The 18208-nt window shown below is 39.9% G+C and overlaps 1 protein-coding gene across 1 annotated transcript in view; it reads left to right on the top strand.

Moving 5' to 3' along the window:
• LOC149822456 (ARM repeat superfamily protein) overlaps nucleotides 1-18208 on the top strand; it is a 264124-nt gene that overhangs the window by 189809 nt on the left and 56107 nt on the right. The window contains exons 28-30 of the mRNA XM_089981529.1: nucleotides 14118-14263; nucleotides 14373-14453; nucleotides 14565-14665. Coding sequence (XP_089837655.1) covers nucleotides 14118-14263; nucleotides 14373-14453; nucleotides 14565-14665 — 328 coding nt within the window. The remainder of the gene's footprint in view (nucleotides 1-14117; nucleotides 14264-14372; nucleotides 14454-14564; nucleotides 14666-18208) is intronic.

The following is an 18208-nucleotide window of genomic DNA, read 5'->3' as shown; positions in this document are numbered from 1 at the left end:
AGACTTATGTTTGAGAAAGTACATCCATGTATGTCGGGAGAAATCATCGACAAAAATAACATAGTAAACAAATCCTCCTTTAGAAATTACTGGTGCAGGACCCCAAACATCCGAGTGTATTAATTCAAGTGGTCTTGAAGAGAAAAAGGTTCTGTTCTGAAATGGTAATCTTTTCATTTTGCCGAGAATACAATCTTTACAATCAAATGATTCAGAATTACAAAATTTCTCTAGATTTGGAAAATGTTGGATTTTGGCTATATGTGGGTGACCAAGTCTCTTATGCCACAGTTCCAACTCTATTTTTTGAATATTATAACAAAAAGTTTTCTTTGGCATTTCCAAAAAATCCATGTAATAGAGTCCTCCTTCTCTATGGCCTTCCCCAATCAGCTTGCCTGACTGGCGATCCTGTACCCAACAACCATGAGAAGAAAAAGAAATATTACACCCATAATCAGAAATTTGAGATACAGATAAAAGATTTAAATTTAATTTGGGAACATGTCTAATTTCTGGAATAAAAAAATTTTTTGTTTTATAAATTTTTTCAAAATTTCCTATTCCTTCTATTTCAAGAGAAGTCCCATCAGCAGTAAAGACCTTTGACACACTTGTTTTATTTTTAACACATTTGGATAGACTTTGATTATTTGGGGTCATATGAAAAGATGCACCAGAGTCAAGAAGCCAAGAAATTTTGCCTAGATCAGAAAAAGATGAGGTTGCTGCGCCGGTTGAAGCTTCAGATGAGGAAGAGGCACCTTTGATGAGAGGCTGAAGAATCTCCATTAGTTGGGCCAGGGAAACTGGTGCATCCTGATCTTTAGGCTCCGATCCAGCAATTGCAGCTCTTTTTTCTCTCAGCTCCTTAAGTTTGGGACATTGTGGCCTGTAGTGTCCCGGTTCATGACAGTGATGACAAATAACTTTCTTCTTATCATAGTCACCATTTTGTCGGTTAAAGTGAGGAGGCCTATATGATTGAACATGATTCTCTGGTCTAGACACGGCTAAAACGGAATCATCTTCAATTTTTAAAGAACCTTTCCAGAGACGATTTTCTTCCATTGTTAACTCTTCAATAGTTTCAACAATAGAAGAAATTTTTTCCCGGTGAAGTAGGGCCGATTTAGTGGTTTCAAATTCCGGCCTTAATCCAGTGATAAACTGGTAAAAATGTTCGGCATCGAGTTGTTTCTGACGAAGCTCGATGTCTTCGGCACAATGCCACTTTGGTTCTAAAAGGGAAAGTTCTTCCCAAAGTTCGGACAACCCATTGTAATATTCACGAATAGTTTTGTCTCCTTGTGTCATCATTCGAACTTTTTCTTGGAGGTTGCACACGTGTGCAATATCTTTAAGGGAATACATATTCTTAAGGTATTCCCATGCCTTATCGGCATGATCAAATTTGGCAAGACTTGAGCATTTTTTAATGTCAACGCTATTGATAAGCCATGACATTATCTTCGCATGAGATATTCTCCATTCTTTCCATTTCTTCTCGTATGAGGCAATAGCCTTGATTTTCTATTCTTCCGATAGAGGGACGTCTTTATCTCCCTCCTTTTTAGTAAGAGATAGCTTAGGTTCCGAATCGGAACCATCCACAATCCCCCATAAGCCTTTTCCCCATATATGGTGCTTCATGATTGAAGCCCATGTTACATAGTTTGTATCGCTTAGTTTCATAGGCATGATGGTGACTTTATCATTGTCATCCATCGATTACAAGGAGAGAAAGAATAGGGATAGAAGAGAAACAAGAAGGAAAATGAGAAAGAAAAAAAAAAAAAAACAATACAACAAGACGTGAAATCTTCTCCAATGAAGTGATAAAACACTTCTCTTCAAGTGGCGAACACTTTTGCAAACGGGCACGGAAACCGAGGCAGCTTTTCCTCAAGATTTAGTACTTCCGCGGCTCTGATACCATGAAATGAAATGGGGATCTTCGAAACACGAGCTTAGATTAACAAGAGCAAGTGTCAAGAATGACACTAAAGCATAACCCTTAAAAAGGGTATAACTGGAAACAAAATAAAAATAAAAATGTATTCTTTATTGATATGAAAAACCAATTGCTTAAGAAGCATTGGAGTAAAATACAAGAGGGGCTGCACCCCTTTATATACACAGCTGAAAGAGGACTCAATAGAGCTGTTGGGCACAGTCCAACAGCTCTATTTAGAGCTGTTGGAATGTGTCAGTCCAACAGCTTTATTGCTAGTCAAGTCTGGACAGGACTTGACTAGCAACAGTCATTCTAGTTCAAACTGAACTAGATGACATAAAGACAAAAAATAAAAAATAAAGGAAAAAAATTACAAAAAAGAAAGAAATGAAAAATGTATATATATATATATATAATATAATATTATTATATATACATATATGTACAGTTTTACATTTTAACACTTTCAGCTGGAAATTTCTCTCTCCCTCTCTTCTCTTCTCTCATCGTAGATTAGGGTTTCATTCTTTCACTATCACCTTATATGACTCACTTAATGGCGTCGTACTTTCTTAAAAAAACCTACCCTTCCATAGAAGGTCCAAAACACTATCATGATCTAAAATCAATAAAGATCTGATTTTCACATCTGAGTCCTGCATGAAATCATGCTATAACAGAATGCCAAATCTATAAATTCATAATTGGCTATCAATATCAATCTCAGAAGATTATCACAACTCACCATAACTTTTTATGGTAATCAAAATCACAAGTTTCACGTCGGATCGCTTGGTCTGGAAAATGTACGACCTCACAAGTAATTACCGCCCTAGATGGTATACCTGGTCTGGGACAATACACTTCCTCACAGGAGTTTACCGTCTTTGCGGCTACCCGCTCTTGAACAACCTACATCCTCACAGAAAATCTACCACTCTACTCGATTTACCAGATCTTGATTATACATAACCTCACAGAGAATCCTTTGGGAACCCGATCCTCAACAAATGTCATATTCAATGAAAATTATTGTGATACACGCATCAACACAAATGACTGCTCTCAGGGTCGATAGCCACTATTATAATTAACAAGATCAACCCCGGATCATCTGGTCTGGGAAATGTACAATCTCACAAGGAATTACCGTCCTAGATGGTATACCTGGTCTTGGACCATACACTTCCTCACAGGAGTTCACCGTCTTTGCGGCTACCCACTCGTGGACACTGTACATCCTCACCGAGAATCTACCACTCTAGCTGGTTACTAGATCTTGATCATATGTACCCTCGCAGATAATCCTTTGGAGATCAGGTCTTCAAGAGGTACCATACACAGTGATACATGTATCAATACAATCGACTGCTCCGAATAATTGATCGCTCTTGGGGTCAGTAGCCACCAATATGGGCACAAGCATGTATATCAACAATATGTATCGTATCACTTCACATGGTAAAACAAATCACAAGATTACACATAAGGTTCTATGAACCATGAACATTTATTGCATGCTTTCAACATTTCTTATCACGTGGCATTTCAATCACATCATACAGAAGCATATAATACTACGCATCGTATCATTGCCACAAGGAACATTGCATTCTTCAAATAGGACCTCAAAGCATGCATAAACAAAGCATGAGTTCTATACACATGAGAACACGTAAATTACATAATATGAATCAACTAAACATCAACATATTTAACTCCTACGTAGTTCAATAAATTTACATAGGATTCAAGTTATATATTCATGTAAGACAATTCAGATCATTGCATCATCATATGCATTCACAATTCTTATCTCAAAGCACATCGCATTCGACCTTTCTAGCGTGTAACTCATGCACATATCTTCAAGACATTTCAATCAAATTCAAGATACTTATCAATCATGTTATACCGGTATGCTATATTCACTTAGGCAATCATAACACAATTCTCTACAATAAAACTATGTATTCGTGATGTATTATTCACCTAAATAGTCTAAACTAATCATTTGTCGGTGTGACATGTCATCCACATATATGCTAACATAAGCATTATAATCATAAGAATCTCGGGGACACACAAAGTCATATGTAATTTTATTGATAAGCTTTTACTTGACAAAAAATACGTACTCAAAGCACACAAAAGTCTTATGAGCAATCAACCAGTGTGAACAGACTTATGTTTCAATATTACTGGCCTGCGGGTACGGGCAGACAAAACGTAGAAACAACTGAGACTAGTTCGGGCGTCTGTTATTCTATGTATTTTCAATAACCCGAATAGCTAGTTGAGTCCGCTCCTAAGGGGACGACTTTAGCCAAGAGAGGATTCCCCAAAGGCAAGTACTTGGCAACGGATGCATCCAACTTATGCAGAAGTCCATGGGATCTACCACCTAGGATAATGTCTGGTAGTCCTTTCCCATAACTCCAATGACTGGGGAAGCCAGATCTTTGCCCGTGGGGTGGTTGTTAACAACCTGTCCATTAGAGTTTTGTACCGCTCTGTCCTCTCCCTTGACAGACTACAAGAAGCGAATGGGTGCGTTAGGTGGTGCTTAACTAACGACCCATTCTAATGTTGTGGTCTTTAAAACACTCGAGCATCTTGCCTGTAAAGGCGAATAGTCATCATTTTATGTGATTACATATTGTGCATTTAGCACTATTCGAGGTCGTACGACCATCTCATCCGATCATCGCAGTACTAGCGTGTAGTGTACGACTACCAGTACTTTATGATGAAAGGGGTATAGTTCCTCAATAGGAGCCTCAACAAAAGTGTTTCACAAAGATGTAATGTTTCTGAAGCTCTTCTTTTGACATTCTTTATCTTTTGAAACTGCCAACAGCTTGTGCCAACATCTGACATGTGATTTTCTTGAATCTCATCCGCTATCATGGTATCTACATGCCTCGCATGACTCGATACTGGCCTCGATGAATAGGATACGAGTTTCTCAACAGAACCCTGCTAAAAAGTTCGCTCAAGCCCCAATTTGGGGTTACCCAAGATATGCCGAATAGACGAACAAAACCAGCCAAAACACATTCTTCCAAATACTTCGATTTGGGCAGTCTTTGATGCTTTTGCGCAGCTCCCTAAATTCTCAAGTCAACTTTACAGGACTGCTCGCTCGAAAAGCCAGGATCCCTGCTAGGGATCCCTTTCCTTAGACGAAGATGTATCACTAAGCTCTCGACTCAACTCTTGTCGCAAGAGGGAGAGCGGTAAATGCTCCTTGCATCCTCCACGAGGATGCCTTTATGGCACATGCAATCAGTGAAAACTTGAGCGTCGTCTGCAATGGCAAGGCAGTAACGAAATATTTGCAAAAGCAAGAGTCTGGGCGCAAAGCGCGATGCCAAAGTAAAGACATGGCAGAAAGTAAAGGACAAGGATCGCGAAACCGCGTCCTTGAGTTAAATGCGTACTCGTATAAATATATATGCATATATATTTATTTAATTATCCTTTTTAGTTAATTGAACTCAATTCAATTGTCCAAGTCCTCCGTGCAATCTTCCCCTACCTTGGGGAGTTGCGAGATTGCTGGCGTCTGCGGGTGTAAGCGATGTACGGCTCGGGTCGCGAGGCGCGAGCGAGATTTGTCGTACGAGTTACAAAAGCGACATTTTTAACAAGCTTACACCGAAAATAGTAAGGAGAGGGGCACTCCCGCTGTCCTCACGTGAAAGAGGCAGAGGCAGGAGCAGCGTGCTTCTGCGAACCTGCTTTAAGTGTAAGAAGCAGGGGTAGGGGCTGTGAGCCCCTGATGACCTGCTGTCAGCGAAAAGAAGAGGGAGGCAGGGGGCTACACCCCTGCCTCCTGATGGTTCAGACAGAGGCAACAAGGCAGCTGGAACAGTAAAGGGCCCCTGTCAGGGCCTACTGGATGCGAGCGACAAACGGTGGCAGAGGCAGGGAGGTTTGCTTCCAGACATCAGAGATGCAGAGGCAGGGGTAGAGGCACTGCACCCTGCCTGCAAGGGTGCAGGAGGTAGGGGCCTCACTCTTGCCGACAAAAAGCCACAGAGGCAGGGAGCTCATGCTCTCTGCCTGCCAGGATAGAAAAGGCAGGGGAGGGAGCAGAGGCTCCCTGCCGAACCTGCCTCAACAGGAAACAGGACAAGGGGCGCAACCCCCTGCTGGAAACGAGACAGCCCCTGCCGGCAACAAAATCAAGGCAGGGGGCCTTGCTTCCCTCATGCCAAACATCAGAGAGTGCTAGGGGGCACGACCTTCTGCCGTTTCTGCGAAAAGTACAGCGGCGGCGGCGACTCTGACCTGTCCTGCAAGAAGAAACAAAGACAAAGGATGAACCCCTGTCTGCAAAGCAAAATGCAGGAAATGAAAAAGAGAGAGGAACATGCCCCCTGTCAACCAGAGGTGACGGCAGGGGTCTTCGACCCCCTGTCGACCGAACAAGGCAAGAGGCAGGGGAGAGAGACCCCCTGTCGACAAGGCAAACGGCAGAGGGACAGAGCCCCTGTCGACAAGACAAACGGGAAGGAAGAGAGGGGGGGGGGGTTTACCTGGGAACCACCGGCGCCGGGGTTTCAGTGAAAACAACGAGAAGGGCTTCAGATGGTTGGAGGGTACAGAGAAGAGGAAACGAAAGGCTGGTGGCACCGTCGTCGGCGGCTGCTATCGCCAGGCACGATGGTCACTATTAAAAGTGCTCAGTTAATGTGAATATCGAGAAGAAGGAGCGCAGTAAGAGAGGAGAGAGGAGAGGGAATTCTTGGAATCGGCAGCCACACTTTCTTTTCTGTGTGTCTACACTAATCATCATCAAGGTAAATAGGTTTACAAATCCTTTTCACATTGATAGGATTACCCCTAGTTAGTAATGAATATTACATTATAACATAGCGTACACGTGGCCTATATGGGTATGGATCCTTTACTGGATCTATATCCGATCTGGATTCTAATACCCTCCCTCAAGTTGTGCATGGGATTGGACCATGTGCAACTTGTTCTTCAGATACCAAAAGCGGTTACTTGTGAGAACTTTGGTGAACATATCAGCAACTTGGTCTTCTGAAGACACATAAATCAGTTCAATCTCTTTATCTGCTACCTTTTGTCTAATGAAATGTTGGTCAATCTCAATATGTTTGGTCCGACCGTGATGAACATGATTGAACACAATTTGTATTGCACTTTTATTGTCACACATGAGGACTGAACTTGAGATACTCTCTCCCATCTCTGTAAGGAGACGCCTAATCCAGGTTACTTCTGCTGTGGTAGCTGCCATAGATCTATATTCTGCCTCTGTGCTAGATCTTGCCACAACTTTCTGTTTTCTACTAATCCATGAGATAAGATTACTTCCAATGAAAACACAGTATCCTGAAACAGACCTCCTTTCATCTGGGTCGCCTGCCCCGTCTGCATCTGTATAGGCCAATATGTCATGTTTTGGTGTTACCCATGAAGATTGAGCATACTTGAGTCCATCACCCACCGTGCCTTTTAGATATCGGAGAATACGTTTGACGACATCCATATGACCGATCTTTGGTTCATGCATAAACTGAGATACTTCATTTACAGAATATACAATGTCTGGTCTAGTAAAGGTAAGATACTGTAACATGCCCACTAAACTGTGATACTTGCTGGTGTCAGGATATAATTCGCCATCACAAATGCTGAGTTTTTTATTGATAACACTGGGTGTAGGCACAGGTTTGCAATCTGTCATTCCTGCTTTGGCCGAAAGATCAAGAGTGTATTTGTGTTGAGTTAATGACATTTCTCCATTCTGTCTGTCTACCTAGACACCAAGAAAATATCTTAGCCTCCCAAGATCTTTCATCTTGAATCGCATACTCAACAAACTTTTGATTTGCTAAATGTGCTCTGGAGCATTACCAGTGACCACTATATCATCAACATGTATAAGTAAGAAAACCACACTGGTTCCATCCCTGTATATAAACAAAGAATGATCTAGTTGAGAACGAATAAAACCGTGGTTCTGAATCTCTGATGAGAAGCTTTCAAAATATGACCTGGAGGCTTGCTTTAAACCATACAATGCTCTGGTTAATTTACATACATATTCTCTTGGGTCTCCCTCTGCATAACCTTGAGGTTGTTCCATATAGACCTCTTCTTTTAAATCCTCATGAAGAAAAGCATTTTTAACATCAAGCTGATTAAGGCTCTACCCATGTTCAATGGCCAAGCCAAGGATAATACGAATGGTGCCCATTTTCACTACTGGGCTGAAGGTCTCATCATAGTCTTCACCCTATTCTTGGGTGAAACCTTTGGCAACAAGACGTGCCTTGTATCGTTCAATGCTCCCATCCGGTTTGTATTTAATCTTATACACCCATTTTGAGCCAACAACATTTTTATCTGGGGGGCGACCAACTATCTCCCATGTTCGACACTCATGAAGTGCCTCTATCTCCTCATTCATCGCCTCAATCCATTTGTGAGATTGAACAACTTGACAAAACCCAGGTGGTTTCTCATGTTTTTCAATCTTAGATAAAAAGATCTGAAAGTCCATAGAGAAATTATCATAGCTTACCCATTTTTCAATTGGATGCCTTATCCTGCTTGATCTTCTTGGTGCCTCTCTGTTACTGGGTATTGTCATGTGTTCTCCAACAGGGGCATCTGTTTGCTCTCTGGGTCTTCTGGTGTAGACATTCTCTTTGTATCTCTGACAGTCTGTTTTCGATACCTTATCTGAAATCGTCTCATCATGTATGTTTTCAGGAGCCAAAGTGGTACATTCAGTAACATGTGGAATAAGTTTAGCACTAAGCCATGGATCATACCAATTATCAGCCATATCACCATGTTCACGATCGTTGCTGGCTTTATTTTCCAGAAAACTATTTTCATCAAAGACAACATTTCTGGAAATTTTGATTTTCTTATTGATAGGGTCATAACACCTGTACCCCTTGTGTTCATCTGCATAACCTACAAATTGGCATATGGAGGCTTTGTCTTGAAATTTGTTTCTCATGGATTTGTCAACATGTACATAACATGTGCATCCAAATCCTCGTAATTCATCATAATTAGGCTGTATTCCAAAAGGAACATAATAGGGAGACTGATTTTCAAGGATAGGCATAGGGAGCCGATTTATCACATGAGTGGCAGTGTGAAAGACTTCTGTCCAAAGGTTAATGGACACATTACAATCATGCATCATACTCATTGCACTTTCAACAATGTGTCTGTGTTTACGTTCAGCAATTCCATTTTGTTGTGGGGTATACGGGCAAAAAACTTTACGATGTATCCCATTATCTTGGAGGAAATCTAAAAACTCTTTAGAGGGGTACTCACCACCTCCATCACATTGGAGAATTTGAATATTTTGGGAGAATTGATTTTTAACATAGGCATGAAAATGACGAAAAATAAGAAAGACCTCTGATTTGTGTTTCATGAAGAATATCCAGGTAAAACGAGAAAAGCTATCAATAAAAGATACATAATATTTACTTCCAAAAGACAAAGGATTGGGAGCTGGACCCCAAACATCAGAACATATTATCTCAAAAGGAATAGAAGCTCTTTTATTTATTTGATGAAAAGGAAGTACATGACTCTTGCAAACTTGACAACTGGGACACATTTTATTCTTTAATGAAAATGAAACAGACTCTGGAAGAAAACCATTGGACACTAACTTTTCAATAAAGACTTGACTACAATGACCAAGACGAGAATGCCAAAGATCTGGCTTATTACATTTGGATAAACTTAGGGCGTTTTCAGAGACATGATCAGACTTGAGCTTCAAGATACTGGAGGATGGATCTTCATTGAAGACCTACATGTTTCCACGTCGCTCTCCTTTAGCGAACATTTCCTTCGTTTGAAGATCCTTGACAAAGACAGAAGTAGGAGTAAATTACACAGATGAATTGGTAGAGTCAACAAGTTTTGATACAGAGACAGTGTTTTTCTTTATATTTGGTGCATGAACAACATCAGATAAAGAAATAGATGACTCAGACAAAGGAATGAGAACATTGCCTATGTTTGATATAGGGTGGTGAGTCTCATCTCCAGTTACAATATTAGATTTTCTAAAATAGGGAACCAAAGTAGAGAATTTACCTGCATTCCCAGTGACATGAGTCGCTGCCCCTGAGTCTACATACTATATTCCATCATCATTCTACTTCAGGTTCAGGTTAGCCATAGCAGACAAGAAAAGATCCTTAGCATCATCACTGACCCGAAAGGTACTTGCAGTTCCTGGTGTAGCAATGTTTCTATTATTCTGCGCTCTGTTTCGATTCTGTGGATTGAACCAACAATTGGCTTTGATGTGGCCGCGTTTATTACACTGATAGCATATGCGAACATTCCTTGAAAAGCTGGCTTTGAAATTTGGTGTAGGTAGTAATCCACGTCCACCCTAGATGGCAGATCCCCTGCCTCTGCCACGTCCTCCACGTGCACGATCAACTATCATCCCTGTGGCAAGAACCTCATGTGTAGATGATTGTCCAACTGAAACATCAGACATGCTCTTCAGAGTCATTTCGTACTGAAGGAGTTTGGCACGTAGTTCCTCAAAATTGAGTAATGTAGGTAAGCATAATAAAGAGGTTACAAGGACATGATATTCTGAACCCAGAGCATTCAGTGTCTGTTGCACCTTTTCTTTATCTGATACTGGGCATCCAACCATGGCTAGCTGGTCTGTAATGCTTTTGACTTGATTTAAGAATTCAATAATGCTCATTGCCCCCTTTCTTAACATTTGAAATTCGCGTTTGAGAAACAACACTTTAGCCTCTGATATCTGAGAATATGTCTGAGCTAAAACCTCCCACAAGAGTTTGGATGTGCAATCATCAGGAATGAAAATCAATATCTCTTGTGATAATGTGGAAGTGATGTATGCAACAAGTGCCTGATCGCGCTTCATCCAAGAAACGAATGCAGGATTACGAATAGTACTCGGTAATCCTCCATCTTCTTTGGCTTCGGCTACGATAAATTTTGGAGGCATTGGAGTAGAGCCATCCAAGTGGCCTGAAAGGTCTTGACTTCGAATAAAAGGAGCAATCTGTCTCTTCCAAGTCAAATAATTGTTGGTGTTTAGCTTTATAGAAACTAGCTGTCCCAGAAAGTTGGAGGAAAGGCCTTGATTAGCTGAAGTATCCATTCACAGTCTTTGTGCAAGTGAATGAGAAGAATTTGGCTGGGATTAAAAGAATGAAGAGACGCAAGCAAGTCCACGAATGAGAAGGACTCGACTGGTAAAGAAATAGCAACCGACTTTGAAGTGGTAGGGAATAACAACAGATTTTGAATAGTAGCAGTAGAGAATAAAGAAGTAGCAGCAGAAGGACTCGACTAGTAAAGAAGTAGTAGGGAATAAAAGCAGATGGGAGAATCAGAATGAGAAACTTGAATCACGAAGAACAAGAAATAGGAAGAATCGACCTGTTGTTGGAGAACACGAGTTGCTGCTGTTGGAGAACACGAGTTGCTGTTGGAGATGTATTGAATCACGAAAAACAAGAAATAGGAAGAATCGACCTGCTGTTGGAGAACACGAGTTGCTGCTGTTGGAGATGTATTGAATCACAAAGAACAAGAAATAGGAAGAATCGACTTGCTGTTGGAGAACACGAGCTGCTGTTGTTGGAGAACACGAGCTGTTGTTGGAGATGTGCTCGGCTGAAAGAAAACTTGCCTGATACAGACTTGACTTGTCTGTGATCACGACTGAAGAGGAAAAATGGCATGCGTGGTTGAAGGTGGAGCAGGCGTGATAGGTCGAGGAATGGGCCCTTTCACGTTCCCTGATGAAGGAACAGACTTGGTTCTTGGTGGAGAAGGTACGGTCAGACTCGGTTCTGGGTGGAGAAGGCACGATCAAACTTGGCAGATCAGGCTCGGTTCTGGGTGGAGAAGACTCGGCAGATCGTAACTGAGAAAACAAGCTTCATGTTCTTTGATGGAGGCCACTCTTACGCCCAGATCAACGGCTGCTCTGATACCATATTAAAAGTGCTCAGTTAATGTGAATATCGAGAAGGAGCGTAGGGAGAGGAGAGGGAATTCTTGGAATCGGCAGCCACACTTTCTTTTCTGTGTGTCTACACTAATCATCATCAAGGTAAATAGGTTTACAGATCCTTTTTATAATGACAGGATTACCCCTAGTTAGTAATGAATATTACATTATAACATAGCATACACGTGGCCTATATGGGTATGGATCCTTTACTGGATCTATATCCGATCTGGATTCTAATAGTCACAGGCGGTAGAAGAGAGGGAAGAAGGGGTCGGCGGGTCACCGAAGGCGGCGGTCGCTGGCCGTAGAGAGAACACGGGAGAGAAAGCTTGGGCGACATCGGGGATGTCGACCGAGGTTGCCGCAGCGAAAGGTGGTGGCGGATTGCCAACGCCTTCGTAGCAGAGAAAAGGAAGAAGGTGGTGGCCGACGACTGTGGGCGTCGGTGGCTGCGGGGGACGAGATTTGGCGGGAGAGGCGGAGAGGAGAGAGAAGGGGCGAGAGTGAGAACGAAAGAGCAGAGGGGAAGGGGGTTTCGAGAAACCTCCCCCCCTTTGCCGCTGCGTGCTTTTATAAGCACGCAACCGATTGATCATCCGGGTCGGATCCGGGTCCGGATCCGATCGGGATCCAAACAAAAAATTTTTTTACCAGGTTTTACACCGCCGTTGGCTTCGGTCGCCGGTGGAAGTAGAGAAGAGGGAGAAGCTGGTGGTGGAGCTCGGGGGTGGTCGGTGGCTCGGGTCGTCGGTGGCCGCAGAGGAAGGAGAGGAGACGGGAGGCGAAAAGGAGAGAGAGAGAGAGTGGTGAGAGTTTTACCCCTCGCCCCTCTCAGCCTGCGTCTTTTAAAGGTGCAAGCTCTTGAATGTTGGAGAACCCGAGTCCGGGTCCGACATGGCGGACTAACCTCGGCACGTGTCTGACACATGTTCGACAAATTTTTTTTTTAACGGGCTTTACATTATACATCCGAATGTATTGATTCAAGTGGTTTAAATGCAAAGGTGATTCTCTCTTGAAAGGGAATGACCATTTTTCCAAGAATACAATTAGTGCAATCAAATTTTTCATTACAAATTTTTTTCAAATGAGATGTATTAGACAATTTAGATATGCTAGGATGACTTAAGCCTTTGATGCCACAATAATATCCAAATCATGTACATTATAACAAAAAGTATTTTTTTGAATTATCAATCAATCCTTGATTACAATTTGTATTTAAAGATAGTGTGGTGGACCGTGAAGATCAAAGGAGCGTTAGTTCATTCCTTCAGGAAGCGTGCCATCAAATTATCTTCATCCTTTTATCTTCTCCCTCTTCTATTCTCTTTTCTTACATGGCCAACAAGAAAGTTGTAATTGTTATTCCCATCAAATTTGATGGGACCAACTACAACACAAGAACAATGACCACTTATGGGTCAATACATAAGCACATTCACACAATCCACACCGGGGCAGAAACACATAAAAAATTTCAGTATTATTGAGAGTGGGTGTTTGAGACAAGCATACCCTATTAAAGGAGAGAACCCCTTTTTATATACAAGAGAGACTCTATTAGAGTTGTTGGGAGCATCCCAACAATTATAAATATAGCCGTTGGGATCTCCCTGCGGCTATATTGGGCTTATTACAATAAAGCCCATTACAAAAATATGATTTACAAAATTTAAAAATTAAAGAAAAGAAAAACATGAAATGTCCTGTGGATTACATGTCAATGAAATAACTAAAATACCCCTAATGGGTATTTCCTATTACAATGATATGAGCATACATATTTATGTATATATATACATATACATATATGTATATATACATATATGCATATATACATATATGTATATGTAAATATACATGTATATGTTACATCTTAACGGCATCATCCCAAGTTTGAGGGGGAGTGTTGAGGAATGTAGGTAATATGGGGTTGTACCATATGTATTCTTAGCCTTTTATTCTACCCTCACTCATGTTTGTACATATGATTATTTATGAGGGGTAGTTTTGTATTTTTGTGGATTTCTTTCATACATAGAAGCTTTTGAATCTTTTTACGTTTCAACTAGAAGCATCAAAATGCATTTTCATTCATTTATGCCCTTTACATAGGTCATGCTGTAATAAGTGCTGCTGAAAATGGTGCATCATTCCCTCTAAAAAGAAGGGATCTAATGCTGGACTACGTACTCGCTTTGATGGGCAGGGACGATATTGATGCTTCATTTGATTCGAACCTTGAGCTTCTTCATACTCAAGTAAGTTATTTGATACAAAATGCATGGTCCTATCTGCAAAATTTCTATATGGACTGGCCTTCTATGAGGACACCTGTAAGTGGCATATTTTTTATTATTGTTGATGCAGACCCTTGCGTTAAGTGCTTGCACCACCTTGGTTTCATTGGAACCTAGGCTAACGATGGAAACCCGTAATCACATTTTGGAGGTACTTCTGGATCATTTATATTAGGATACCATTAATCAGTTTATGATCCTTTATTATCCTGTTAATTCATATCTGCAGCTTATGTGCTTATTTGAATGTGAAATACAACAGGCTACATTAGGTTTCTTTGCTTTGCCCAATGATCCATCTGATGTTATTGATCCACTTGTGAACAGCCTCATTATGCTCCTTTGTGCAATTTTGCTGACAAGGTATACCTTTACTTGCATTTGAATGAGCTTATAAGTTTACTGTTTCGTGATATATTCATCTTATATTTTTTTAGTACAATGTTTTGGCATATTGGCATTGTTATGATGCTTTAAGTCAGTGTCAATTATTTTATGCTGTTAACATCTAGGTTGTATAGTTGACCAAATGTTGTTTTCTCTAGCAAACTATAAATCATGTGGTGGTCCTTTCTCTTTGATACCGCTATCAATGGTACTTTTACAGAATTTTTTACTATACTTATTATGTTGTATCTTTGATGTCACTATGTTAGCTAAATTAACATGATCAACATTTGACTAAAAGGTTCAAAGGATGTCCACAAAGGTTCCTAAAGTTTAAAGATTTTAAAAAATGTGTTTTAAGATTTTTAAAATAAATCTGGTGAAAACAAGGTTTTTGAGACATACAGGAGAGAAAACATGCAAAATGCATGTGTTGAATGTCCAAGTAACTAATACATCTAGAAAGGATGACTGCAATCAATCCAACCCAAATTCATAAAGGTCATGCTCAAGATCATGCTGAGCTTGTTGGAAAACTAGGTGCCTATGATAGCATATTATATTTGTCATTTTATTATGTTGTTTTATATTATGTTTAACTAGTGACTGTCTTGTGGTATTGTAGATAAGTATGATTATCTAATTAATCCCTTTAGTGTTGTTAAAATGTAAAACTGTACATATATGTATATATAATAATATTATATTATTATATATATATATATAAATACATTTTTAATTTCTTTCTTTTCTGTATTTTTTTTCCTTTATTTTTATTTTTTGTCTTTATGTCATCTAGTTCAGTTTGAACTAGAATGACTGTTGCTAGTCAAGTCCTGTCCAGACTTGACTAGCAATAGAGCTGTTGGACTGACACAGTCCAACAGCTCTTAATAGAGCTGTTGGACTGACACATTTCAACAGCTCTAAATAGAGCTGTTGGACTGTGCCCAACAACTCTATTGAGTCCTCTTTCAGCTGTGTATATAAAGGGGTGCAGCCCCTCTTGTATTTCACTCCAATGCTTCTTAAGCAATTGGTTTTTCATATCAATAAAGAATACATTTTTATTTTGTTTCCAGTTATACCCTTTTTAAGGGTTATGCTTTAGTGTCATTCTTGACACTTGCTCTTGTTAATCAAAGCTCGTGTTTCGAAGATCCCCATTTCATTTCAAGTGTGAATTGAAATATAAATCAAGATCTACTTTTGTTCTTCCTCACGTGAGAATTTAGGTGTTTCAACCATGGTTGTAAGTATCCTATCGTTACCTGTATCCGTCGGGCCCAAAATAAGATACGTATTGTATCGCATCGTAAAAATCATAATTTTTTAATAAAATTTTTCAAAAATTTCAAAAAAATCATGAAAAATCAGAAAAAACTAACAAAAATTCTAAAAAAATTATAACACATGAACCAATGATGAATTGCATAAAATACAAACAAAAAATAGCATATGAATCATTTATGTCTCTATGAGCTGCATAAGACATCATCAAACATCAACTATCTCACAAGAATTGCAATTAAGAACATGCCACAAGACTCATACTTTAATATTACATAAACAAAAATATTATGGCTATAGTTGCACTCGATTTTCAATCCATTTTCACTCATTACTTGAGTACCCCATTGCCATGCCGGATCATCTGATGCCATCTCTGTTGAAGGAGTGTGGAGCCTGATATCTACCTTGATATAAATCTCTAATTTTCGCGGATGAAAATGCACTTTTACTTTAGCAAACTGCAAAAACCCTCTCTCTTGTGCCTCGGTTTCCGTGCCCGTTTGCAAAAGTGTTCGCCACTTGAAGAGAAGTGTTTTATCACTTCATTGGAGAAGATTTCACGTCTTGTTGTATTGTTTTTTTTTTTTTTCTTTCTCATTTTCCTTCTTGTTTCTCTTCTATCCCTATTCTTTCTCTCCTTGTAATCGATGGATGACAATGATAAAGTCACCATCATGCCTATGAAACTAAGCGATACAAACTATGTAACATGGGCTTCAATCATGAAGCACCATATATGGGGAAAAGGCTTATGGGGGATTGTGGATGGTTCCGATTCGGAACCTAAGCTATCTCTTACTAAAAAGGAGGGAGATAAAGACGTCCCTCTATCGGAAGAATAGAAAATCAAGGCTATTGCCTCATACGAGAAGAAATGGAAAGAATGGAGAATATCTCATGCGAAGATAATGTCATGGCTTATCAATAGCGTTGACATTAAAAAATGCTCAAGTCTTGCCAAATTTGATCATGCCGATAAGGCATGGGAATACCTTAAGAATATGTATTCCCTTAAAGATATTGCACACGTGTGCAACCTCCAAGAAAAAGTTCGAATGATGACACAAGGAGACAAAACTATTCGTGAATATTACAATGGGTTGTCCGAACTTTGGGAAGAACTTTCCCTTTTAGAACCAAAGTGGCATTGTGCCGAAGACATCGAGCTTCGTCAGAAACAACTCGATGTTGAACATTTTTACCAGTTTATCACTGGATTAAGGCCGGAATTTGAAACCACTAAATCGGCCCTACTTCACCGCGGAAAAATTCCTTCTATTGTTGAAACTATTGAAGAGTTAACAATGGAAGAAAATCGTCTCCGGAAAGGTTCTTTAAAAATTGAAGATGATTCGGTTTTAGCCGTGTCTAGACTAGGGAATCATGTTCGATCATATAGGCCTCCTCACTTTAACCGACAAAATGGTGACTATGATAAGAAGAAAGTTATTTGTCATCACTGTCATGAACCGGGACACTACAGGCCACAATGTCCCAAACTTAAGGAGCTGAGAGAAAAAAGAGCTGCAATTGCTGGATCGGAACCTAAAGATCAGGATGCACCAGTTTCCCTGGCCCAACTAATGGAGATCCTTCAGCCTCTCATCAAAGGTGCCTCTTCCTCATCTGAAGCTTCAACCGGCGCAGCAGCCTCATCTTTTTCTGATTTAGGTAAAATTTCTTGGCTTCTTGACTCTGGTGCATCTTTTCATATGACCCCAAATAATCAAAGTCTATCCAAATGTGTTAAAAATAAAACAAGTGTGTCAAAGGTCTTTACTGCTGATGGGACTTCTCTTGAAATAGAAGGAATAGGAAATTTTGAAAAAATTTATAAAACAAAAATTTTTTTTATTCCAGAAATTAGACATGTTCCCAAATTAAATTTAAATCTTTTATCTGTATCTCAAATTTCTGATTATGGGTGTAATATTTCTTTTTCTTCTCATGGTTGTTGGGTACAGGATCGCCAGTCAGGCAAGCTGATTGGGGAAGGCCATAGAGAAGGAGGACTCTATTACATGGATTTTTTGGAAATGCCGAAGAAAGCTTTTTGTTATAGTATTCAAAAAATAGAGTTGGAACTGTGGCATACGAGACTTGGTCACCCACGTATAGCCAAAATCCAACATTTTCCAAATCTAGGGAAATTTTGTAACTCTGAATCATTTGATTGTAAAGATTGTATTCTCGGCAAATTGAAAAGATTACCATTTCAGAACAGAA

This window comes from Nuphar pumila, chromosome 11 (genome assembly GCF_984573655.1).
Source record: "Nuphar pumila chromosome 11, dmNupPumi1.hap1.1, whole genome shotgun sequence".
In the NCBI taxonomy this organism is placed as follows: Eukaryota; Viridiplantae; Streptophyta; class Magnoliopsida; order Nymphaeales; family Nymphaeaceae; genus Nuphar; species Nuphar pumila.
This window is presented reverse-complemented; position numbering and strand designations above follow the sequence as displayed.